At 48.1% G+C, this 25,007-nt stretch overlaps 1 protein-coding gene across 23 annotated transcripts in view; it reads right to left on the bottom strand.

Moving 5' to 3' along the window:
- Positions 1 to 13,618: 13,618 nt before the first annotated feature.
- ANKS1A (ankyrin repeat and sterile alpha motif domain containing 1A) overlaps positions 13,619 to 25,007 on the bottom strand; it is a 178,506-nt gene continuing 167,117 nt past the window's right edge. For 10 of the 23 annotated variants that reach the window (XM_023624778.2, XM_023624784.2, XM_023624785.2 and 7 more), the window contains 7 exons: positions 23,684 to 23,848; positions 22,168 to 22,293; positions 21,835 to 21,906; positions 21,558 to 21,644; positions 20,869 to 21,006; positions 19,034 to 19,204; positions 17,774 to 18,035 (listed from right to left, as the gene is read on the bottom strand). In XM_023624778.2, the coding sequence (XP_023480546.2) occupies positions 17,916 to 18,035; positions 19,034 to 19,204; positions 20,869 to 21,006; positions 21,558 to 21,644; positions 21,835 to 21,906; positions 22,168 to 22,293; positions 23,684 to 23,848 (879 nt within the window). In that variant the 3' untranslated portion in view covers positions 17,774 to 17,915. Of the gene's footprint in view, positions 18,036 to 19,033; positions 19,205 to 20,868; positions 21,010 to 21,557; positions 21,645 to 21,834; positions 21,907 to 22,167; positions 22,294 to 23,683; positions 23,849 to 25,007 lie in introns of all 23 variants that reach the window. The other 13 variants (XM_023624777.2, XM_070245436.1, XM_070245432.1 and 10 more) reach the window with 5 other exon arrangements.

Here is a 25,007-nt window from a genome sequence, read left to right as displayed (position 1 = left end):
CACCTTTGCTGCGTCATCCCTCTTTTCTTACTTTCACCCCCCTGCCTCCCTCTTTTAATAACCCCGTTTTTACATTGGGCCCTTCCAGATAATCCAGGATAATCTCCCCATCTCAAGAGCTTTGATCTAATCACATTTGCAGAGTATTTTTTGCCACATAAGGTAACATATTCACAGGATCTATCAATTAGGATGTGGATATGTTTATGGAGCTATTATTCACCCTCTATTTCCATTTTTCTGAGAGTTTTTATCATGAATGGGTGTTGAATTTTCAATCTTTTTCTGCATCAATTGATAAAATAATGTGACTTTCCTTCTTTAGCTTGTCATTATGTTGGGTTACATTGATCTTCAAATATTGGCTAGCCTTGCAGTCCTAGAGTGAACGCCACTTGGTTGTGATATACAATTCTTTTTAAATGTATTTGAATGCTATTGGCTATTATTATTATTTTTTTTTTTAAAGATTGGCACCTGAGCTAACATCTGTTGCCAATCTTTTTTTCTTTTTCTTCTTCTCCCCAAAGCCCCCCCAGTATATAGTTGTATATTCTAGTTGTAGGTTGTTCTAGTTCTGTTATGTGGGGCGCTGCCTCAGCATGGCTTCATGAGTGGTGCTAGGGGGGCACCCAAGATCCAAACTGGCGAAACCCTGGGTCACCGAAGCGGAGTGCGCAAACTTAGCTGCTCGGCCACAGGGCCGGCACCGTCTATTGGCTGTTATTTGTTAAGGATTTTTTGTGCCTATATTCATGAGGGATATTGGTCGTAGTTTTCTTTTTTTGTACTTTCTTTGTTGGTCTGGGCATCAGGGTAATACTAGCTCACAGAATGAATGAATTAGGAAGTGTTCCTCCTCTTCTGTTTTCTGGAACACATTGTGTAGAATTGGTGTTAATTATTCTTTAAACATTTGATAGAATTCTCCAGTGAAATCATCTGGGCTCAGATTTTTCATTTTTTAATTATGGATTCAGTACTTCTAGTGCTACTCAAATTATCTGTTTCACATTGGGTGAGTTGTGTAAGTTTTTTAAGAAATTGGTTTATTTTGTCTATTGTCAAATTTATGTGTGTAGAGTTGTGATAGTCTCCTCATATTATCCTTTTGATGTCTGCAGGGTCTGTAGTGATAGCCATTGTTTCATTCCTGATAGTATTGGTAATCTATGTCTTCACCTTTTTCTTTGTCAGTTTGGCTATAGGTTTGTTCATTTTATTGATCATTTCATAAAACAGTCTCTTTGTTTCATTGATATTTCCCTATTTTCTGTTTTCATTTCAATTGATTTGTGCTTTTATCTTTATTATTTTCTTCCTTCTCCTTGCTTTGGGTTTATTTTGCTCTTCTTTTTTGAGATTCTTGAGGATAGAGGTACAGATTATTGATTTAAGACTTTTCCTCTTTTCCAATGTATGCATTTACTGCTATGAATTTCCCTCTCAGCACTACTTTACCTTGTCTCACAAATTTTGATATTCATTAAGTTTAATGAATATTTTGATCTCCCTTGAGATGTTCTCTTTGACTCGTGGATTATTTAGAAGTATGTTGTTTATTTCCAAGTGTTTAGAGAATTTCCTGTTGTCTTTCTGTTTCTGATTTCTACTTTGAATCTATTGTGGTTCAAGAACACACTATGTATGATTTTAATTCTTTTAAATTTGTTGAGGTTTGTTTTATGGCCCAGGATGTGGTCTATCTTGGTAGATGTTCTATGGACATTTGAAAAAAAAAAAAGGGGAATTCTGCTGTTGTTGGCCAGAGTGCTCTACAAATGTCAGTGAGATCCTGTTGGTTGATGGTGGTGTCGAGTTCTTCTGTGTCCTCGCTGGTTTTCTCTTTAGTTGTCCTACCAGTTGTTGACAGAGTCTCCAACTATATTTGTTGTATTAGTCTGCCCAGGCTGCCATAACAATACCATAGAAATTTATTTCTCACTGTTGTAGAGGCTGGAAAGTCCCAGATCAAGGTCCAGCAGGGTCGGTTTCTGGTGAGGACTCTCTTCCTGGCTTGTAGATGGTCACCTTCTTGCTATGTCTTCACATGGCCTTCTCTTGGTGCCTGTGTCAGGACAGAGATCTCTCTCTCTCTCCTTGTAAGGCCAGCAATCCTTTTGAATTAGGATCTCACCCTTATGACCTCATTTAATCTTAATTACCCTCAAAAGCCCTATCTCCAAATACAGTTGCATTGGGTTTCCTTTATATATAACTTGTTGCTTTTCTCTTGTGGCTTTTAGGATTCTCTCTTTAATTCTTTTTCTTTTTTTTTAAGATTGGCCCTGAGCTAACATCTGTTGCCAATCTTGTTTTTTTTTCCCTTCTTCTCCCCAAAGCCCCCAGCACACAGTTGTATATTCTAGTTGTAGGTCCTTCTGGCTGTGCTGTGTAGGACGCCGCCTCAGCATGGCTTGATGAGTGGTGTTAGGTCTGCGCCCAGGATCCGAACCAGCAAAACCCTGGGCCACTGAAGCAGAGCACATGAACCCAACCACTTGGCCACAGGCCAGCCCCTCTTTATCTTTAATTCTTGACATTTTAATTATAGTGTATCTTGACGTGGGCCTCTTTGGGTTTATCTTGTTTGGTGCTCTCTGTGCTTCCTGTACCTGGATGTCTGTTTTCTTCCTTAGGTTAGGAAAGTATTCAGCTATTATTTCTTCAAATAGATTCTATGCCCCTCTCTTCTGCTTCTGGGATACCTATAATACGAGTGTTAGTGCACTTGATGTTGTCCCAGAGTTCCCTTAGACTGTTCTTGTTCTTTTTTCTTTTATGTGTTCAACTTGGGTGATTTCCTCTAGTCTTTCGTCCAGCTCACTGATCTGTTCTTCTGTATCATCGACCCTCCTATTGAGTCCCTGTAGTGAATTTTTCATTGCCAGTATTGTATTCTTCATTTCTGATTGGCTCTTTTTTTATATTTTACAATTCTTTGTTGAAGTTCTTGCTGAATTCATTCTTCTTCCAAGATCAGTGAGCATCCTTAAGGCTTTCTGTTTGAACTCTTTTTCAGGCAGATTGTTTATTTATGTTCCACTTAGTTATTTTTCTGGGGTTTTGTCCTGTTCCCTTACTTGGAACATATTCCTTTGCCTCCTCCTCTGTGCTTATATCTATGTATTAGGCAGGTCAGCTACATCTCCTCATCTTGGAGAGATGGCCTTGTGTAAGAGGTGCCTTATGAGACCCAGCAGTATGTTTCTCTCTCATCACCAGTTTCAAATATTCCAGGAGTGACCCCCTGTGTGGGTTATGTGTGTCGTCCTGTTGTGGCAGGGTTGCTCTTGCTGCAGGTTCCCAGGGAGGCTAGGCTGTCCCCTTGTCTGGCTGGTTGTAATACACAGCTGCTTGTGGCTGCTATGGACCCTTCAGTCACTTTATTGGGCATGGGGAGCCCCAGCACAGTTGGCTGCAAGGTCTAATAGCACATGCCTATTGCAGTTTTTCTGTTAAGTGAGTAGGCCTCAGGGGTGGTTGCTAGGCTCAGGGGCTTACAATTGCTGTAGGCCTCCAGCCCGTAAGGCTGTTGTCAGCTCTCTCAGGATTGCAGCTGAATGGGGCTGACTCCAGATATGGGAGCACCCAATTGTTTCAGGCTTTGGAAGGTGAGGCCGATCCCCCATGTGGCTGTTTGAGAAGCACAGGTCCTCTGCAGCTGACAAGCCCCACCACCCACAGGGCCACACACACTGCCAACACAGTCTTGCCCCATGTGTGCGCCTTGACCCCCTGAAGTGGATCCAGGTGCCCCTCTGCAGAGGCCCTACAAACTCCACCAGCTCCTCACACATGCCTTGCTCTGAAGAGGCAGACCCACTTGCCCAGATGCAGAGGATCCAGGCACCCCACCTATGCAGGCCCACAAGTTGCCTGAGGGCTTGCTGTTGGGTGGGGCCAGTCCTTAGGGTGGGCTGCCTGCCCTGGCTGAGCTAGACTAATAGGCCAGGGGAAGAACTCCAATGGTGTCTGCCAACGTCTGTGTCAGCACAGCTGTCCTAGGTCACAATAATGGCTGCTGCCAACATCTCAGTCACTGGAGAGGTCTCACCTCTCACTGAGATGTGCCCAGAGCCTATCAGGTGAGTCTCTTCACCAAAGGACTGTGCACCTTTCTTTCTGGTGATTTCAGGTTGCTTTCTGAAACAGGTGAATTTGTGTGTGGGCCCTTTAAGAGCAGGCTTTTTTTTCCTTACGTCCAATAGCTTTTCTGGTGGTGAGCAAGGCGAGATATTATGACACTTGTCTTACTTGTGCTGAGTCCAAAAGCTGCTTACAGCAGTACCGCTCCCCTACTCAGATCCCCTGGTCTTCCAGGGAAGGTGCATACTGTAGGATTCCTCCCAGCCAGCCATGAAGCACCATGGCTTGCAAAGGTGGCTTTTTTCTCTCCAGAAAGGAATTTCTGCCTCTTCCACCTCAGTCAGCATGGTCCCTTGTTTCAGGAATTATTTTTATCCAGTTTTCAGTTCTCTCTTGGGGGTAATTGTTCCAAGAGTAGTTGTAAATATGTTGTGTCCAAGGGAGGAGGTGAGTTCAGAGTCCGCCTACGCTGCCATCTTGACACCAACCTCTACAGTTGCATTGGGAGTTAGGGTTTCAACATACAAATTTTGGAGGGACAGTTCAGTGCATAGCATTTGTGGATTTGTCTACTGAAATACCTTGCTTTATTGAGCTTCACAGATATAGCATTATTTTTATTGCAGTCATAATAGTTTATAAAATTGTGAAATTTCACTTGTACATTATTTTTCAGTCACCATACAAATGGGCCCCTTCACCCCTTGTTTCCACTCCCCAACCCCCTTCCCCCCGGTCACTGCTAAACTGTTCTCTTTGTCCGTGTGTTTGTTTATCTTCCACACATGAGTGAAATCATACGATGTTTGTCTTTCTCTGGCTTATTTTGCTTAACATAATATCCCTGAGGTCTGTCTATTTTGTTGCAAATGGGACAATTTTGTCTTTTTTATGGCTGAGTAGTATTCCATTGTATATATAAACCACAGCTTCTTTATCCAATCATCTCTCAATGGGCACTTGGGTTGTTTCCATGTCTTGGCTATTGTGAATAGTGCTGCAATGAACATAGGGGTGCATAAATCTCTTTGAATTGTTGATTTCAAGTTCTTTGGATAAATACCCAGTAGTGGGATAGCTGGGTCATATGGAATTTCTATTTTTAATTTTTTGAGAAATCTCCATACTGTTTTCCATAGTGGCTGCACCAATTTGCATTCCCACCACCGGTGGATGAGGGTTCCCTTTTCTCCATAACCTCTCCAACATTTGTTATTTTTTGTTTTGGTGATTATAGCCATTCTTATGGGTATGAGATAGTATCTTAGTGTAGTTTTGATTTGCATTTCCCTGGTGATTAGTGATGTTGAACATCTTTTCGTGTGCCTATTGGCCATTTGTATATCTTCTTTGGAAAAATGTTCATATCCTCTGCCCATTTTTTGATTGGGTTGTTTGTTTTTTGTTGTTCAGTTGTGTGAGTTCTTTATATGTTTTGGAGAATAACTCCTTGTCAGATATATGATTTGAAAATATTTTCTCCCAGTTGGTGGGTTGTCTTTTTGTTTTGATCCTGGTTTCCTTTGCCTTGCAGAAGCTCTTTAATCTGATGAAGTCCTACTTGTTTATTTTTTCTTTTGTTTTCCTGTCCGAGTAGACACAGTATTTGAAAAGATGCTTCTAAGACTGGTGTCAAAGAGCCTATATTTTCTTCCAGGAGTTTTATGGTTTTAGGTCTTATATTCAAGTCTCTAATCCATTTTGAGTTAATTTTTGTTTATGGTGTAAAATAGTGGTCAACTTTCATTCTTTTGCATGTGGCTGTCCAGTTTTCTGAATACCATTTATTGAAGAGACTTTCTTTTCTCCATTGTTTTTTTTGCTCCGATGTGTGGTTTTATTTCTGGGCGTTCACTTCTGTTCCATTGATCTGTGTGTCTGTTTTTATACCAGTACCATGCTGTTTTGATTACTATAGCTTTGTAGTATATTTTGAAGTCAGGGATTGTCATGCCTCCAGCTTTGTTCTTTTTTCTCAGGATTGCTTTAGCTATTTGGGTTTTTTTGTTGCCCCACATGAACTTTAGGATTCTTTGTTCTATTTCCATAAAGAATGTCATTAGGATTCTGATTGGGATTGCATTGAATCTGAAGATTGCTTGAGGTAGTATGGACATTTTAACTATCTTTATTCTTCCAACCCATGTGCATGGAATATCTTTCCATTTCTTGATGTCATCATTGATTTCTTTCAATACATTGTATAGGTCTTTCACCTCCTTGGTTAAATTTATTCCTAGATATCTTATTCTTTTTGTTGTGATTGTATTCTTGAGTTCTCTTTCTGTTAGTTCGTTATTAGAGTACAGAAATGCAACTGAGACTTTTAAGTTGATTTTGTACCCTGCAACTTTGCTGTAGTTGTTGATTATTTCTAATAGTTTTCCGGTTGATTCTTTAGGGTTTCTATGTATAAAATCATGTCATCTTCAAACAGTGAGGATTTCACTTCTTCATTGCCTATTTGGATTCCTTTTATTTCTTTTTCTTGGCTAATTTCTCTGGCCAAAACCTCCAGTGGGCACCCTTGTCTTGTTCCTGTTCTCAGAGGGATGACTTTCAGTTTTCCCCCATTGAGTACAATGTTGGCTGTGGGTTTGTCATATATGGCCTTTATTATGTTGAGGTAGTTTCCTTCTGTATCCATTTTATTGAAAGTTTTCATCATAAATGGGTGTTAGATCTTATCAAATGCTTTCTCTGCATCTATTGAGATGATCATGTGGTTTTTATTCCTCATTTTGTTGATGTGGTGTATCACATTGATTGACTTGCAGACGTTGAGCCATCCCTGTGTCTCTGGTATAAATCCCACTTGGTTATGGTGTATGATCTTTTTAAGGTAGTGCTGTATTCAGGTTGCCAATATTTTGTTGAGGATTTTTGCATTTATGTTCATCAGCAATATTGGCCTGAAATTTTCCTTTTTTGTGTTGTCCTTGTCTGGCTTTGGCATCAGATTGATGTTGGCCTTGCAGAAAGTGTTAGGAAGTATTCTGTCTTCCTCAATTTTTTGGAATAGCTTGAGAAGGATAAGTATTAAAGCTTCTTTGAATGTTTGGTAGAACTCTCCAGAGAAGCCATCTAGTCCTGAGCTTTTATTTTTTAGGAGGTTTTGATTACTGTTTCAATCTCTTTACTTGTCTGTTGGTCTATTCAGATTCTCTATTTCTTCTTGGTTCAGTTTTGGGAGGTTGTGTGAGTCTGAGAATTTCTTCTAGATTTTCCAGTTTGTTGGCATATAGTTTTTCATAGTATTCTCTTATAATCCTTTGTATTCCTGTGGTATCTGTTGTAATTTCTCCTCTTTCATTTCTAATTTTATTTATTTGAGCCTTCTCTCTTGTTTTCTTAGTGAGTCTGGCTAAGGGTTTGTCGGTTTTGTTTATCTTCTCAAAGAACTAGCTCTTTGTTTCATTGATCATTTCTACTGTCTTTTTTGTTTCAATTTCATTTATTTCTGCCCTAATTTTTATTTCTCTCTTTCTGCTTTGGGTTTTGATTGTTCGTCTTTTTCTCATTCTGTTATGTGTAGTTTAAGATTGCTTATTTGAGATTTTTCTTGTTTGTTAAGGTGGGCCTGTATTGGTATGAATTTCCCTCTTAGGACCACTTTTGCTGCATCCCATATGAGTTGGTATGGTGTATGTTCATTTTCACTTGTCTCCAGATATTTTTTGATTTTTCCTTTAATTTCTTCAATGATCCATTGGTTATTCAGTAGCATGTTGTTTAGTCTCCACATCTTTGTCCCTTTCCTAACGTTTTTGTTATAGTTGATTTCTAGTTTCATAGCATTATGGTCATAAGAGATGCTTGATATGATTTCAATCTTCTTAAATTTATTGAGGCTTGCCTTGTTTCCCAACATATGATCTATCCTTGAGAATGTTCCATGTGCACTTGAGAAGAATGTGTATTCTGCTGTTTTTGGATGGAGTGTTCTATCTGTCTATCTATCTATCTATCTATCTATCTATCTATCTATCTGTATCTATAAAGTCCATCTGGTCTAGTTTTTCATTTAAATCCACTATTTCCTTGTTGACTTTCTGTCTAGATGATCTATCCATTGATGTTAGTGGAATGTTAAGGTCCCCTACTCTTATTGTGTTGTTGTTAATATCTCCTTTTAGGTTTTTTAATAGTTGCTTTAGGTACTTTGGTGCTCCTGTATTGGGTGCATATATTTATAAGTGTTATGTCTTCTTGGTGAAGTGTCCCTTTTATCATTATATACTGCCCCTCTTTGTCTCTCATTACCTGTTTTATCTTGATGTCTACTTTGTCTGATAGAAGTATGGCAACACCTGCTTCCTTTTTTTTTTTTTTTTTGCCATTATCTTGGAGTATTGTCTTCCATCCTTTCACTCTGAGCCTGTGTTTGTCTTTGGAACTGAGATGTGTTTCCTGGGGCAGCATATTGTTGGGTCTTGTTTTTTAATCGAACCAGCCACTCTGTGCCTTTTGATCGAATTCAATCCATTTATGTTTAGAATGATTATTGATATATTAGAGCTCAATGCTGCCATTTTATTGCTTGTTTTCCAGTTCTTCTGCATTTCCTTTGTTTCTTGTCCCATGTATTTCAGACTACAAGTTCAGTTAGGTAGTTTTTTATGATAGTTTTCTTAGTTTTCTCTTTATCATTTGTGTCTCTGTTCTGATTGTTTATTTAGTGATTACCGTGAGGTTTGTATAAAAAACTTGTAGATGAGATAGACCATTTTCTGATAGCCTCTTATTTCCTTAGACTAAGCCAGTTTCATCTCTTTCCTCTTCTTCTAAGTTATTATTGTCACAACTTATTCCATCTTGTGTTGTGAGTTTGTAGTTAGAATGATGAGATTTATTTTGGTGTTTTCTTTCCCTTTATCTTCAATATTATAATTAAGTTTTTGCTAACCTGTTCTGAGAGAGAACTGCAATTTTCTGATTTTGTCTGCCTATTTATCTCCTTGCTTAGGGCTTGTGTAGCCCCTTTCTTTCTTTCTTTCTTTCTTTCTTTTTTTCTGGTATGAGGGCCTTCTTGTGCATTTCTCATAGGGGAGTTCTTGTGATGATGAACTTCCTTAGCTTTTGTTTATCTGGTAAAGTTTTTATTTCTCCATCACATCTGAAGGATACTTTCACTGGATAGAATATTCTTGGCTGAAAGTTTTTGTCTTTCAGAATTTTGAATATATCCTTCCACTCTCTCCTAGCCTTTGAGGTTTCTGCTGAGAAATCCACTGAAAGCCTGACAGGGATTCCTTTTTAAGTTATTTTCTTCTGCCTTACTTCTCTTGTTTCTTTCTCATTGACTTTGCCAGCTTTACTACTATATGTCTTGGAGAAGGCCTTTTTACATTGATATAGGTAGGAGATCTATTGGCTTCTTTCACTTGGATTTCCAGCTCCTTCCCCAGGTTTGGGAAATTCTCAGCTATTATTTCTTTGAAGAAGCTTTCTGCTCCATTCTCCTTCTCTTCTCCCTCTGGAATACCTATAATCTTTATTTTGCATGGCCTAATAGAGTGAGGTATTTCTTGGAGAATTTCTTCATTTCTTTTTAGTCTTAGTTCTCTCTCCTCCTCCACCTGAATCATTTCTGTATTTCTGTCCTCCACACTGCTGATTCATTCCTTCACAATATCAGCTCTGTTATCCAGGGAGTCCAGATTTTTCTTTATCTCATCTATTGTGTTTTTCAACTCCAACATTTCTGATTGCTTCTTCTTTCTAGTTTCCATCTCTTTTGTGAAGAAGTTCCTGATTTCATCAAACTATCTATCTGGATTTTCTTTTATTGATTTTTTTCTGATAGCTATTTTGAATTCGCTGTCATTTAGATTATAACTCTCTTTGCCTTCAGGATTGATTTCTGGCTGCTTGTCAGTTTCCTTCTGGTCTGGAGGTTTAATATTTTTTTTTTCATACTGTTTGATGGTGTGGATTTGTGCCTCCACAGAGATAGCATCTGGTTGCAGCTTCCGCCTGCCACCATGGGTGGGGGTCAAGAGCTTTGTATTCTGAGCCTGCTGTGATCCATGGCTCAATGGCTCACAGCTGCTGCTTTCCTATCTGTTCAGGCCCTCTGGCCAACCAGCAGAGCTGGAGTGCTGGGTGGGGGGAGGGGTGCTTTCTTTCACCTGTGCAATCCCAGGGACATTCTCACTCTGCCCTCACTATCTGCTCTCCTGGGGTGCTAGCTTGATGAAGGCACCCCCACAATAGCTTAGTCACCTCTGTGTGGGGTTTTCCTACAGGCTGTGAGGGAACTTGGAGAGCAAAGGTGTTCCCATGGAGGGCCATCCTTCCCCCGTTTCCTGTCAGAGGCTTGTGCAGTCTGGAGCCCAGGGCCCCTGCCTTTGGGGGAGGGAGGGGAGATCCCCTTGCTTCCCTTACCTCCTTCTACTTCCTCCAGTGGGTCCAGTACCTCCACCTTCAGACATATGGCTGCGTGGGTCTCTCAGACGTTTTTTGTGTTGTGTGAATGTCCTCTGATGGTATATGAATGTCCTTTTCATTGTATCTTAGGTGGGAGAGTCTAAGGGGAGAGCTCACTCTGCCACGATGCTGTCATCACTCCAGACATAGCATTTTTTACAAGACCTTCCACCAGCAAAAAGATTACAACTTACTGAAGGCTTAGATGATGGTTAGCATTTTTTAGCAATAAAGTATTTTCTAATTATGATATATACATTGGGTTTTTTAATACATATGCTATTGCACACTTAACTAGACCACAGTATATTGTAAACATAACTTTTATATGCACTGGGAAACCAAAAAATTTGCATGACTCTCTTTATTGCAATATTTGCTTGATTGCAGTGGACTGGAACCAAACCTGCAATGTCTCTGAGGTGTGTCTGTATCTCCCTTTTCAGTTCAGTGAGGTTTTGCTTCACATATTTTGTGGCTCTGTTGTTTGATACATTTAGGATTGGTATGTCTTCTTGGTGCATTGACCCTTTTATCATTATATAATGCCCCCCCCCTTGTAATTTTCTTTGTTCTGAAGTCTACTTATGAGATATTAATATAGTCACTCTTGCTTTCCTTTTATTAATGTTTGCATTATATATCTTTTTCTACCTTTTTATTTTCAATCTGCCTATATTGTTATTTGAGGTGAGTTTCTGGTAGATAGCCTATAGTTGGTTCATGGTTTTAAATCTACTCTGCCAATCTGTCTTTTTAGTTGGTGTGTTAGACCATTTAAATTTAGTGTAATTATGATATGTTAGGGCCTAAGTTTGCTATTTTATTTTTTGTTTCCTAGTTATTCTGTTTTCTGTATTCTCTTTCCTAACTCCCTGTTAATTAGTTGAAAATTTTTAAAAATTCCATTTTGATTAATCTATAGTGTTTTGAATTTTCTCCTTGCATAACTTTTTTAGTGTTTGCTCCAGGTATTACATATATAGATAACGTGCCACAGTTTACTGGTGTCACCATTTACCAGTTCAAGTAAGGTATGGAAACCTCACTTCCCTTTGCATCCCTTTACCCTCCCCATTTAAAAGATAAATGTCGTAAATATTTCCTCTACATACGTGTAGACCCACCTTAGACTGTTATAATTTTTGCTTCAACCATCAAACATAATTTTAAAAGCTCAAGAGGAGCAGAAAAGTCTATTGTATTTACCCACACTTTTGCTTAATGTTTGTTCATTGTGCCTGATGTTCTGTGGTTCCTTCTTTTATCCTTTCCTATTTAGAAAAGTTCACCATTCTTTTAGGGTGGGTCTGCTGGTGACCAAGTCCCTTAGTTTTTCTTCATCTGAGATGTCTTGATTCCTTTTCATTCCTGAAGAATATTTTCACAGGGTATAGGATTCCAGGTTCACAGTTCTTTTCTTTCAGCATCTGGAAAGTATCATACCACTTACTTCTGGCCTCCACAGTTCTGCTGAGAAATCCAGTGTCCTTCAAATTACCTTTCTCCTATAGGTAAGGTGTCATTTTTCTCTCACTGCTTTCAAGAATTTTTTTGTCTTTCATTTTCTTAAATTTAATTAAGACGTATCTTGACATGGATTTCTTTTGGTTTATCTGATTGGAGGTGCATTTAGCTTCTTGAATCTGTTCGTTTATGTCTCTTGCCAAAGTTGGTAAGTTTTCAGGCATTATTTCATGGAGTACTTTTCCAGCCCCACCCTCTTTCTCCTTTCTGGGACTGTGCTGACACAAATGTTTGATCATTTGTTTAGTCCCATAGGTCCCTGAGACTCAATACATTTTTTTTTTTAAATCAGTTTCTCTCTCTCTTGTTTTGAGTGGGTAATTTCTTTTTTTTCCCCAAGATTTTTATTTTTTTCCTTTTTCTCCCCAAAGCCCCCCGGTACATAGTTGTATATTCTTTGTTGTGGGTCCTTCTAGTTGTGGCATGTGGGACGCCGCCTCAGCATGGCTCGATGAGCAGTGCCATGTCCGCGCCCAGGATTCGAACCAACAAAACACTGGGCCACCTGCAGTGGAGCACGCGAACCTAACCACTCGGCCACGGGGCCGGCCCCTGGTAAACCCTTGAGTCTGGAACACGAGGCCCTCCACCCGGCCTTGGTCAGCTTTCCCAATTTCAATGCAATTTAGCCTAAGAAGCCCTAATTGGAAGTAAGGACCTGGGTTTGGGTCCTCTCGCTGCCATTAGCTGGCTAAGAAAATCGTTTCCCTGTTCTGGGCTTTTACTTCATACATACACTTGGGGTATTGGATTAGATCAGTGATTCTCTTCTAAAACCCTTTAACAAATGGAAGATTTCACAGAAACTCATGAATAAGAGCGTTCAGGGACAGGCAACTTGAGTTGAAGCAGGCATGGGAACAGGGGCTCTGGGGACAGCTTGAAGCCACTGGACCAGATGGTCCCCTCCAACTGGCCCTGGGCAGGTGTTTTAACCTTTCCAAGCCTGTTTCTTTCTCTGTAAGTAGAGATAATACTTACCCAGAAAGGGGTGAGGGCTAGTGAAACAGCTGCCTGTAAAGCTGCTAGCAGGTTTGGGACACAGGTGCTCAGTCAATGAAGGGGTCACTAGTGTCATTTGTGCCTTTCCAAACCTGCCCCCTCCCCCGCCCCGGGCTCTGGGAGCACCCTGTCCCTCTGGATCCCCACGGGCCTGGGACTGTCCTGTGGGCCTCGCACCGTGGCTTTGGGCCGACAGCTAGTTGTGTAAGTCTGAAACTTAACCTCCACAATCAAACTAAGGTCTTTAAGGGAGAGATTTCTCTCCCACAGCGCTTGATCCCCCAGGCTGCCTTGTCCACAGAGGTTCAGTGTCCGTCTGTGGTTGACCAGCCCAGACCAGGATGCAGAGGAGCTGTAGCTATGAGCTGAATGTGGCCCCTCACCCCTAAACACGGCTCACTCTGAGGACAATCCCTCCTCTTGAAGATGCTACACAGAGAAGTCCCAGACTCATCCCAGCCAGTCGGAGCAGGATACTCAGCACTGACCCGGAGCCAGCGGCGAGCCTGTGCCCGCACTTCTGCCAGAAAACAGTCAAGACACTTCCAATTCAGACTCCAAAAAGTCAGGCTGGTTTCACGTCGCTTCTCATTTATTAATTCAGTCTGTTCTAGGTTGTACAGTTATGAAAATAACAAAACCAAAGCTGGCAGCCCAGGAATATTTACACTTGCTCTCATGTAGTGAGGTCACTCTATGTTGTTGCACAGATTGCTTATGTTTGGTACCACAAGATGTTTGTAATTCAGACAAAATCGGACAGATTAACAATTATATGTACAGCAAAATAAAAGGGGAAGTCATTCAAGTATCAAAATACAGAGACAAAGATTAAATAACATTTTTATTACAATTCAGTCCCAATGCCACACCATTAGCAACAACACTTCTGCGAACTGCATCTGACAGTCAGTCTGCAGGCCTGGGCATCTCAGAAACTGACGGAGCTCAGACTAGCTTTCTGCCGTGTTGGCGACTGCAGCTGCGCTTGCTGCCTGCTCACCCTGAGGCTTCTCGAGGACTCCCCCTAGAGTCTGAGGCTGAAGGCCAAGAGGGACGTGGAGGCATAAGTTACAGATGGAGAGCCTGCCGGGAGGGAAGTCCTACTGCCCAGAGGAGCTGGCGAGCAGGAAGGAGGCGAGCAGCGAGCCTGCGGCCGGCGACGAGTGCTGACCCCACTTCCAGTCCCGCCTAGACGGGCTCCCGCACGACTCAGAAACGCAGCAACAGGGCAGCCACATCGCGTGACCTGCACTCAGAGACATGCAGAAGCAGGGGCTTTTCCACTTGAAGCCTGTCCTTAAAGTTATAATATTCCTTTCTAGGGAAGGCAGAGTACCTGCCCCGGAGGAGGAGTGAAAAAGAAAGGCCTAGTCCTTTCCTCTCTTGACTATTCAGAAATAAACCAATCTCAAAACAGAACCCACAGCCAGAGCAGACCAGCCAAGGCTTCCAATAAGAAAACACCCTGAATAAATAAAGAAGATATAGCAGCTTCGAGGGGAGGAACACCTATGTATGACTTAAAAACAAAAAGACAGCTTGAGGAGCTCATTGTAGTGTCTACAAAGTTTCTGCTGGGACCTGCCACCTATCGAGAAGCCTACGCGGTGAGACCCGGCCTTGCTCAGGAGGGAGGAAGGGCACCTGCACGAGCGCCACAGCAGGAGCGGCACCGGCGACCCACCCATCTCAGGCTTCCTTGTCACTGCCGGGGGAGGGGGGGCGCAGCGGAAGCTGATGGGAATCCTTGAGGCCCTGGAAGAGGCAGGAGAAGTCAGACTCCCAGGGCTGAGGTCCCTGTTTAGTACTGAGCAGTGGAGGATCACCTGCCTCTACTCCGGAGGGGCGACTCCCAGGGCCTGCAGCCCTGGCCGGCTCAGCAGGGAGGAAACCCACAGGGCCCTGCTTTCAAATGTGTGCCCCAGGGCACTGTCCCTGCACGCACACACCAGCAGAGAAGGTCTATTCGCAACCTTTGCTGGGAAAGAACAGCACTGCTGAAGCCTGGAATGTGGATCCTGGGATCAGACTGCACCTGCCAGCAAAGCCTGCGGTCTGCCTGCCGAGGGGCCCCGGGAGGAAACGTCCTCTCTGCTCCTGCTCTGGAAGGTACTGGACATGCAGCTGACCTGGCTCTGCCTCCCAGCCACACGGGAATTAGACCCTTTGTTTCTACTGTTCTCTAGGAGGAGGAACACATCAAAGTTAAAAAAGCAAAGCAAGCCAGCAAGAGGGCTTAAGCGGCAGTGGTGTACCAGGACGCCAGCCTGCCCTGAAGGCCACACTGGGGGAGAATCAAATTGTCACCTTATTTAGCCTTCTCTACACTTGGAGCCAGGGATGAGCCGAGCAGCTGAAAATGCAACAGTCAAACCAATAATTCAGAGAATGAGTGAGTCCTGAACACACACATCTGACTAGACAAATCACAAACTGGCAGGTAGCAATCTTAGCTGACCTACCCATTAATGCCCAAAACAAAGCTGCTTTTTCTCCTTTCTCACTCAACTCAGGCAGTCTGAGGTCGCAGAGAGCTCACGGGCCAGGCAGTCCAGGGCAGTGCTCTGACTCGGGCAGGTCAGAGACCAGGGGCGGCCCGGCGTACCAGGGGCTGGCTCAGACTTCACGGGACCAGGAACTGGTCGCTCATCTCCATTTGACCCCTGGACCTTCACATGTGGAACCTTAGACACGGACCGAAGCCTTTACTTTTGCCAGGTGCCCCTAAGGCTGCGTTCTTACTGCGGAAAGAGGCTGTGTCCAGCTCTAGATGGGGACACGCTATCGTGCCACTCATAAGAAACAGCAGCTAACTTGGGTGGGTTTGAGCAGCAGACTCTGACAAACCTCCTCAGTTCTGCCCCTGCGCCTGCTGCTTTCAATTCACTGCAGGCCCTGCCTTCTCTTCAGCCCTCCAGACCATGCCAAGATCCCATCCCCAGGACAGAGGGCTGGACAGACTGGCCTCTTAGCCAATCTCAGGTCCCCTGTCCTCTGACCCTATGGCCATTTGTCTCAAGATTGGCAGTTTAACCTAGAGGTTTGAGCTGAGTGTTAAAAGTTCATTTTATAAAAAAAAATTTTTCTATTAAAAAATATGTTCTGGACAAGTCACTTCTTGACCCTCTGGAGTGCCAGTTCTGTCTGCTAGAGGCCTGGAGTGCTTCTCTGCAGCCAGGGCAAGGCTCGCTCTGTAAGACCTGGTGGTGGCAGGCCCAGGCCAAGCAGCTGAGAGGAGGTCCTAGGGCAGAGGTTGGGCCTGGGTCTTCAAAGCTGCAGGTGAGATGGTGGTGGTGGCGGTGGGAGCCTGTGCCCCCCACGGCTGTTTCCGCAGCACAGTCGGTTCCTCAGTGGCTCAGCTTGGCAGAAGCAAACACAACGGGGGGAGGAAAGGGTTAACCAAAGGGGCCTGCAGAGGGTGGAGGGAACTGAAAGGAAACCCAGGAGCAGACAGAAGTCCCTCACGGCCTCCCCTGAGTGCCCTCGGTGGCCTGCTCCGAGCACCCCCGGCTCACTGCCGCCTCTGGCTCAGTGTCTGCTCGAGAAGGCACAAGGACAGGCCGGCAGGCAGGAGGACCCACCCTGGTTTATCAGCTTGGGTTTCAACTCTAGAGCATTTGCCGGAACTTCCTGGCTTTCCTACTGGACTATGCAACGTTTGCACTGCTTCCTAGCGGAACGGCTGCTTTGCTGTCTCCCACCGTCTAAGCTGACCTGCCCACGCCAGAGAATATGCGGCTTCTTCAAAGCCTCGACTCCATGGTCCCCGCTGCTGAACTGCTTTGAGGTGGTGGAGTGCACAGCCTCCCCTCTCTGAGGAGTCGAGAGGCTGAGGGCAGTGATCAGGGAAGGGGCCAGGTGACGGCTGACTATCTTTGATCCCCACACTGTGGAGAAGTGTCAGAAAGCTCCTGGAGGACAACGGAAGTTGCTCCATCCAGGTCCCTGTCCTGGAGCAGCTCCGTTCTGTGAGGAAAGAGGGTTTGCTGTGTGTGCAGGGCAGAGGCCTCCCTCTTGCTGGGTCCTATAGAAAGGCCTTCCTCCTTGATGGGCCAGACTCCAGAGCCAGCCTTGTGACTCACTGATGAAGACAGGAGGGCTGACCACGTACATGCCATCCACTCCTCGGAGTGGAAGACCCATCAGGACCTAGAAACGAGCTGCGTGGAGCCAGCCTGAGGGTGTTCAGATGCTCAGAGCCCCATGCTTTGGAGTCAGGCATGTGCCCAAGGGCCTGGCACAGAGCTTGGGCCCTCACAGAAAGCAGTCTGACCCTGGTCAAGCTACATCGCTGAGCTCAGGGTCTCCCAGGGGGAGGCCAGCACCTTAGAGCAGAGGAGGAAAGGACAGGACCGCAGGCCAGCTGTGGGCAGAGCGCAAGGGGATTCTGGCACCGGGTGGTCACAGTGGTTGGTTGTATCAGGAAAGGTGCGGACAGACAGTTAGCTCTTGGCAGCTGCACCTGGCTGTGGCTCAGCACAGGAGACAGGGGAGGACAGCCGACAGGGAGCCCAGGGAGCTGGCACTGGCGCTGTTTAGACTCTGTCGAAGACCGCCCTGGCCTCAGGTTCACAGTGCCTGCCCGCTGAGGCTTCCTGGGCGCAACGGGCCCCCTTAGCCCTCTTGGTGCCCACCTCAAAGGCAACTCACCCCCCCACGCTGTCCTCACCCAAGGGGGGTATTCACAGTGTCCGGTGGTGTTAGGTACAAGCTGTGAGTGTGCAGTGTCTAGAGCTGCTGCCCAGGAGGAGAGCAGTCCCAGTAGGGGTGGGGCCTTGGCATCAGCAGCTGGAAGGAGAGTTGAGAACAGCAGAAAGATCGGATGGCAAGGCACAGTGAGACTAGTGGAGACAGGGAGTGGGTGGTTAGAAGATAGTGGTCTCATACTTGGTGCTGAGGCTCCGCTTAGAGTCTGGTTTGGGGTCCACAACCCAGGAGACGCTGGCATGGGACTGGGCATCTGGGTCCATATCGGCTGGTTCCAGCTGCCAAGGAAGAAGGGTGAAGAGTCAGGGAAGGCTGTGCCTGTCGGGAGCGAGAGGGCCTAGCTATCCCTTCCGCCCCCCGCCAGACATGCTGGTGTTGGCACCCCGGGAGGGGCAGCCCTGGCTCTCCTCAGCCAAAGACCAAGCTCCCTGGGGGTGGGGTGGCAGAAGTGACACCCTCCCTGCAGCATCATGGGAGGGCCACCTCTGGGCCTCACCAGGGGCGACCTCCCCCACGGATCTCTTAGAGCAGCTTGGTTAAAGGAGCCCTGCCCTGCCCGAGCATCGCCTGCTCAGCCCCAGACCTGTTCACGGAGGCAGGAAGAGGGGGCAGGGGCCTGGAAACTACAAGCCTCAGGTTCCTCTGGCAGGTCCAGAGAGGGCACCCTGGGCAAGACCACAGAGGGGACCCCCGACCTCTGTGGAGAGGAGGACACATAGCAGCAAAACAGAAGGCTAAAGCACAGACAGGGATGGCAGGAGGGCAGCTCAGGAAAGAAGGCCAGGCAGGCAGAGAGGGAGGGGCCACGAGTCTCAGGAAGCTCACGTCGCTTCAGGGAGACTGACACAGACAGCAGGAGGTGTAAAGACCTTGACTCCAGGACTAACAGACCGCAGCGGTAGGTAAGAAGGACGATGGGTGGTGCAGGTGTGACAGTAACAACAGCGACTATCAGGGGGCAGCGGCACCTGGGGTGCAGAGCAAAGCAGACACAGACACGGGGCCACGTTACTGGGGGCCTGCCTGTGGGCTGTGTGGGTGAGCCTCGCGAGGGAGAGAGCAGGCAGCCTGGGCGTGAGAGCTGCCCACCTCAGGTTAGGGGGCTGCTGCCCTCCTGGGCGAGGACCTCCATGGCGGGCACCTAATTAACCGGGTTGTTTGCTGAGGGGCCAGCTGTCTGAAGTGTGAAAAGCCCCGCTTCATGCCTGGCTCCACCCCAAGCCCTCGAATCCCAGGATCAGGGGGATGGGGAGTCTTGGCGACGGGGCCCACGTACTGCTGACTTCCTCATGCCGACCCGAGGCTTAGGCACCGGTTTGGAAGATTTTGTTTCAATCATCTCAGCCGCAGAGGCCCCCAGGGGCCTGGACTTCTGGGCCTGCAGGGCCAGCTGATAGGCCACCTCAAACGCCTGCCCCAGCGTCAGGATGATCTCGTAGGTCAGGTTCTGGGAGGAGACAGAGCACAACTTAAGCGGCCGGGATTGGGGAGTCGCCTCATCTTTTCCTCTAAACCTGCCCTGGCCTCACGCCCCTGAGCACAGGCTCGGCAGCAGTGGGACAGGGAACAAGAGTGCCGTCCATGCTGCCAGAACACTTGTTTGGAAAACACAAGTTTGTCCCAAGATGACTGATACATTAGGGAACACTCTGAGCATAACACACATGTTGTGTTTCCATTTCGTGCATGATTTCATCAGAGAGAAACACAAGGTGAATGCAAAAACTGCACCCCGCTGACCAAGTTGCCTGGGAATACACAAAACACGCCCATGTCAGGAGGACAGTGAGCCACCCAGCCACAGCTGGAATCTCAGCTTTCTGCTGGATTCCACCACCTCCCGATGATGCACCAGCTGCAACTCTTCCAAGGGCCACCTGGCCGCGCAGCCCTGCACCCTGCTCCTTTCCTGTCCCTCTGGGCTGTCGTGTTCCTCTCTGTTCTGTTTTCTCTCTTTCTAGCTCTCTCTCGTCTTCTTCCTGTCGCACACAGGCTGGTGATAATCCAGGCACATGCCCACAACCAACGTCAGGCCTCTCTCAAGGCAGAGTGCCATGTTTATTATAGTATTTTTGTATTTCTTAACCATTTAATATGAATATGACAGTGCTAACATTTTTATTGGTTTCTATCTTTTTTTTTTAACGTGTCACTGACAAAGTCGCCAAGTGCTGGGCCCCAGCTCCCCTCCCCATAGACCCTGGGATTACTGTGTGGTTTGAGGAGCACGGCCACCTCTAGCAGCACGTACGTTGTTACAGCAGAACTGACTGACGTGGAAAATGTCAGCTACGGGTAAAGGTGCCAGGAATGACAAGCACTGGGTGGACTACCTCAGTTCATCTTCAAAACAACCCTGCAAAGTTGGTCACATTATATCCCTTTCACAGATAAGGAGCCAGGGAGAGATGACGTCTCTAAGGTCACACAGCCAGCAAGTGGCAGAGCCAGTTGATGGCAGCCCCAGAGCAAGCACTGAGGTCTCGGGCTGGGAAGCCCTGAGACGCCTGTGTTCCAGGAGCCACTGAGATCTGGGAAAGAGCCAGTCCCCCCAAGGGCAGCAGGGACCTGAACAAAAGTCTGGGGGTGAGGAGATGGCCTGGGGCCTTGTCTCAGGGCAGAGGGAGTCCCTGCTGCACCAGCTGTGGTCTTTGCTCCTCCTCTCTCTGTGGGCAGCACATGTGACAGCTCCCCCAGCGGCCCAGTGGCTCCAGAGCCCAGCCTGGGCAGGAATCTGGGAGAAGACAACCTACTGCCAGGAGGGCAGCGCTGCCCCCCAGAGGGAGGAGAGGGCATTTCAGGGAGCCTGCCCGGCTGGAGTGCTGGGGAGTCAGGGCGGTGGGCTGACAGTCTGAGGGAGCCCAGGGCTGTGGCTGACCTAACACTCGGCTAGAAGTGGGAAAACTTCTATCACCAGAAGTGGACAGGTCGTTTGTTCTCTGTGCTTCAGTCTCATTGCTGTATAAAGGGGACTGGACTGGGTGGGTGGCTGCAGGGGCTTCATTCATGAACCAAACATGTGCTCAGTGCCAGCCAGGTACCAGGACAGCACTGCGCTCATTTCAATGCCGGGCCCCCTCCAGCTGAGCCCAGCGGTGGGACTCCACCCACCACATCCACTGTGCTGAAGACATGACAATAGTGATGGCTGGTCTGTAGGTCCTTGGTGATGTAGGCAAAGGTACAGAGGTCCTCCGGGTCCTGGGCCGCGCAGGAAATGTTCCGGATTTCATGCTCCGCGATGACATTCTGCTGGGGAAAGCAGGGTCTGGAATCTCGGGCTCCCTGGGGCTAATCACGACTTAGCCCATCATCACCACCACCTTTCTTTGTCCCGGCCCAGGGCATCAGCCAAACTTTTTGTTTTGCGGGGCTGGGGGGCAGTGTCTAACCTTACCCGATTTAGGTTTGACCACCTTTGACCATGGCAACTGGGGAGTAAAACGTTCACCCACCAGCTCTCCAGTCCCTTTTGCCCTCTAGGGCGGGGACAAGGAGGGAAGGGTAGCAGGAGGGTGGGGGCCCAAGCGTGGGGTCTGGGCAAGTCCTCTGCTCATTAACGGCCTGTGAGCAGGTAAGTGGGGCCGATGGAATCCATGCTGAGGAAGGTGAGCTGTGGCTGTCACTAGGGTGGGGCCCCGGGCTCAGGATATGTGGGCACCTGCGAGACAAGCACCTGGGCTAGGAGTTGGGAACGGGCAGGAATAAAAGGAGCTGGGGACACTCTAGGGAAGACACCCAGCTGGCAGGAGATAGGAAGAGGGGTCCCCTTCCACCAGCAGTGCTTGTGAGCAGCACACCTTGTTGGAGGCATCGATGAACTTGACACCTTTGTACGTGATAGAAAGGATGATGGTGGGGATCTTCTTCATGTGCTCGGTGGATTTCTACAGAAAACAAGAGGTGGCCCTGTAAATGCCCCTTCTCAGGGCTAAGCCCCTTGGATCTCACAGCCCCAAGCCTCCCTTCATCCTCACGTAGTGTGGCATGGCCCAAGTGGCTGCAGGTGGTGCCCCCACTTGATGCCTTCTGTCCTAGCCAGCCCCCCCAACACTCCACTCCACATGGACAACCTACCCGCATCTTGGCACAGGCATCTTGTGTGGATTCTGTCCCTCGCAGATCTTTGATCAACATGGAGCCCAGATACTGTGGGAACGAGCAGTGGCTGGGCTTAGGAAGTCTGCATTATTAGCAGGGGCGACCCAAACAATATGGGACCACAATCGGGTGCTTCCTTCTCCTGATCATTCCCATCCCCCATCCTGGCTGTGGAGGCCCTCCCTTTCCCTTTCTGGCTAAGTCTACCCAGAGGCCCTCCTTTACCCTAGGCACTGGGAGCGTCTGTGGAGCCCCAGGCCAGGCCAGGAAGGGCAGGAAGCAGGAGGCTGGGAGGCGCGGGCTACTCACATTGGCTTCATAACCGCAGGACTCGAAGATGAGCTTCTCTGGCTGGTGTTGCCAACTCTGCACGGGGGCATAGGGGGCAGCCAGGCTGGGGGGCCGAAGGGTCAGCTTGGCCTCACGGTGCTCTTCCTGTAGAACACGCAGGGTCACAGGTCTGCTCGCCCGCCAGAGGAGCTCAGGGGCCCTCTGCCTGGGCCAGCACATCCCAGGGCGAAGAAGGCAGTCACCTCACAGAGTTCAAGGGCCAGGTGGGGAGGGCAGGGGGCAGACAAGCCATTCAAATGCACTGTGGTGGAGGTGAGGCCTATCTACACCAGAGAAGAGGCAGAGAGGCCGGGACCTAAGCGGCCTGAGAGCAGGCTCTGTCGGGAAGGCCCTATGATGTCTGAGATGAGTCTTAATGGAGATGGGAAAAGACTACAACCAGTCTGTGTGGGGAAACATAATGCACCAAGGACAGGGGAGCAGGAGCCAGGTCCCCAGAAGCCTCACAGCCCTGTCACGGCCCCTGGATCTGATCCTAGGGTGGGGGAGAGGAGTCAGGAGGCAGTTCAGGTGTTGAGAGGATGGGGTCCTGAACTAGGCACTGGTAGAAGGATAGGGAGGAGGGAAAAGATTCAGGAAACGGTCATGACTTCCATTCCCAGCAACGTGCAAAAGTCTCTCAATACAGAGCAACTAAAACTGCTGGACAACATGCTCTTTAATCCTGTAAAGTTCATGGCTGTGCTTGTGGAAGGTGAGGGAGATCTCCAGAGGCCAGAAATGAGGACTGGGAGTCCAGGGCAAACACAGAGAGAAGCTGAAGTTCACCCTGAGGGCGATGAGGGACACTCGCCAATCTTGAGTCCACCAGGCCACGATGGGGGACAAGAGACAAGGCCTGGAGTCTGTGCAAGGTAGGAGAGAGGACAGGCAAGCCTTGAATAATCCAGGAGAGAAATACCCCAAGAGGGTGAGCTAGGAATGCTCGACGGCCAGGGCTGCAGGTGGCCCCAGGGCGCAGCGGAGGCTGGTGAGGCTGTGAGGCGGGTGGCACAGCTGAACGTGAGTCTCGCGGCTGTGCCCACCACTGGGCTGCAGAAACGGGGCAGGGAGAAGGGAGTCCGATCCGGACTGCAGCAAGGTGTGGAGTTGAGCACGGGGAGAGAAAGCAGTTCTGGGGAACGGGCCGGGTAGGAAGAAAGGAGCCAAGAAGGGGCCGAGAGTGGGAGAAACAGTAGGAAGCTGTAGTCAAAGAGGAGGCGGTGGATCTGAACTTCTGAGGAGGGAAGTCCCGGCCACATAAGACACAAGGGAGGCCCTAGCAACGACAGCTGGAGTGAGTCATGCAGTCACAGCACGGGAAGCTTGGGGACTGGACCTGGCACGTTCCCGGCTGGGTGGGGAATGCCGGGAGGAGGCTGGTGTCCTCCTCCTGCTCCCGGTGCTGGCACAGGGGCAGTGCAGGGGTCTGGGAGGCCCTGTCCTGCCCAGAGGAATGAGGGGACCCCTGTCCACAGCCCTCCTCCTGCCCCACCTGGATTCTGAAGCGCTCTGCTCGGGAGGGTGCTGCAGGGTCGTGAAGACAGTCATGCCGCCTCCTGCCTGTGTCCCCAGGAGGCAGCAGCAGGTCTGAGGACCGCCCAGTGCAGGAGTCATTCTGGCTCAGGGGGGACGATGTCTGGGAGAGCAAGTCTTGGCACTGCAGCAGGGAGAAGTCCAGGTGAAACTCGGAACCCATCAGGCCAGTCCCGGGGTTGTAGGCATCAGCCAGTCCTCGGGCTGGTTAGGGCCTGGCACCGGCAGGAGAGTTGGTGAGACAGAATGGGCACAGAGCCAGGGACCAATATCAGGGAGGCACCAGACAAATGGTCCGCTGGGACAGAAGCCTGTGGGGAAACTGGCTGCTGGGCCCAGTCTGGGGACAGTCAAAGCAGCCAAATTCTTCCTGGAGCCAGGAAGCCCTGACCACCCAGTCTTGCAGACGAGCAGCCACCACAAGCACCCCCAGTTCACTATCATGCCCCTGGGCCTGGCACGGGAAGAGGGACATTTGTTCAGCTGGGAAGCACTTTCCAATTTATCAAATTTAAAGTCATCTGTCACAATGCATTGCGGGTCTCTGGGGCAGGGGACCAATCCAAAGCTCTTTCTTACAGAGCCCCACCGGTCAGCACCCTGACGCCTCTGAGAGAACGTGACTCAGTCTCCCCAGTGTTCTTATTTGAATGTCAGCTGTACATTTGGCCCTCAGAACCAGTGTGGGCCTCAGCTTTCTCATGCATAAAAGGAGGATACAATAGCTCCGACTGTCTGAGGCTGCTGTAAATGGCCGAGGCGCGGAGGCCTTGCTCAGAGCCCAGCGCCCGCCCAGGGCCGGTCCCCACCAGCAGCTGCCCTTAGCTCTGCGGGTCTGGGGAGACAGCTCACCCCGACCTCGGGCTCACAGGGCCTAACTCGATTCTGCAGCAGGGATGACTTGGCTAGAGCAACAAAGCGCCCGTGAGGTTTTCAAAAGCACAGGTTCGCTTACGCACCCCGCCGCAGGAACCCTCCTTCAGAAGACTGGGGGCGGGGGGGGGGGCAGGCAGGGCCTGCGTGCTTGCCAAGCTTTGCCTCAGGTTCACGTCACATGGCCCGAAAGTGGGGCTCTCCTGACCCCCGCCTGCCCCTCGGCTCTGCCACCCTGTGCAGCTGAACTCAACACTCAGCCAAGCGCCCAGCTGTCTGGGGTTTGGATGTTTGTTTTCCCAACATTGTAGTTTCTACTTATTTTTAAAGTGGAGCCTTTGTCACAGGCCATCCCAAGGTTCTCTGATGTAGATGGGAGGCACGTAATTGACAAATAGCGAGCCGAAACA

This window comes from Equus caballus, chromosome 20, assembly GCF_041296265.1.
Source record: "Equus caballus isolate H_3958 breed thoroughbred chromosome 20, TB-T2T, whole genome shotgun sequence".
Classification (NCBI taxonomy): Eukaryota; Metazoa; Chordata; class Mammalia; order Perissodactyla; family Equidae; genus Equus; species Equus caballus.
This window is presented reverse-complemented; position numbering and strand designations above follow the sequence as displayed.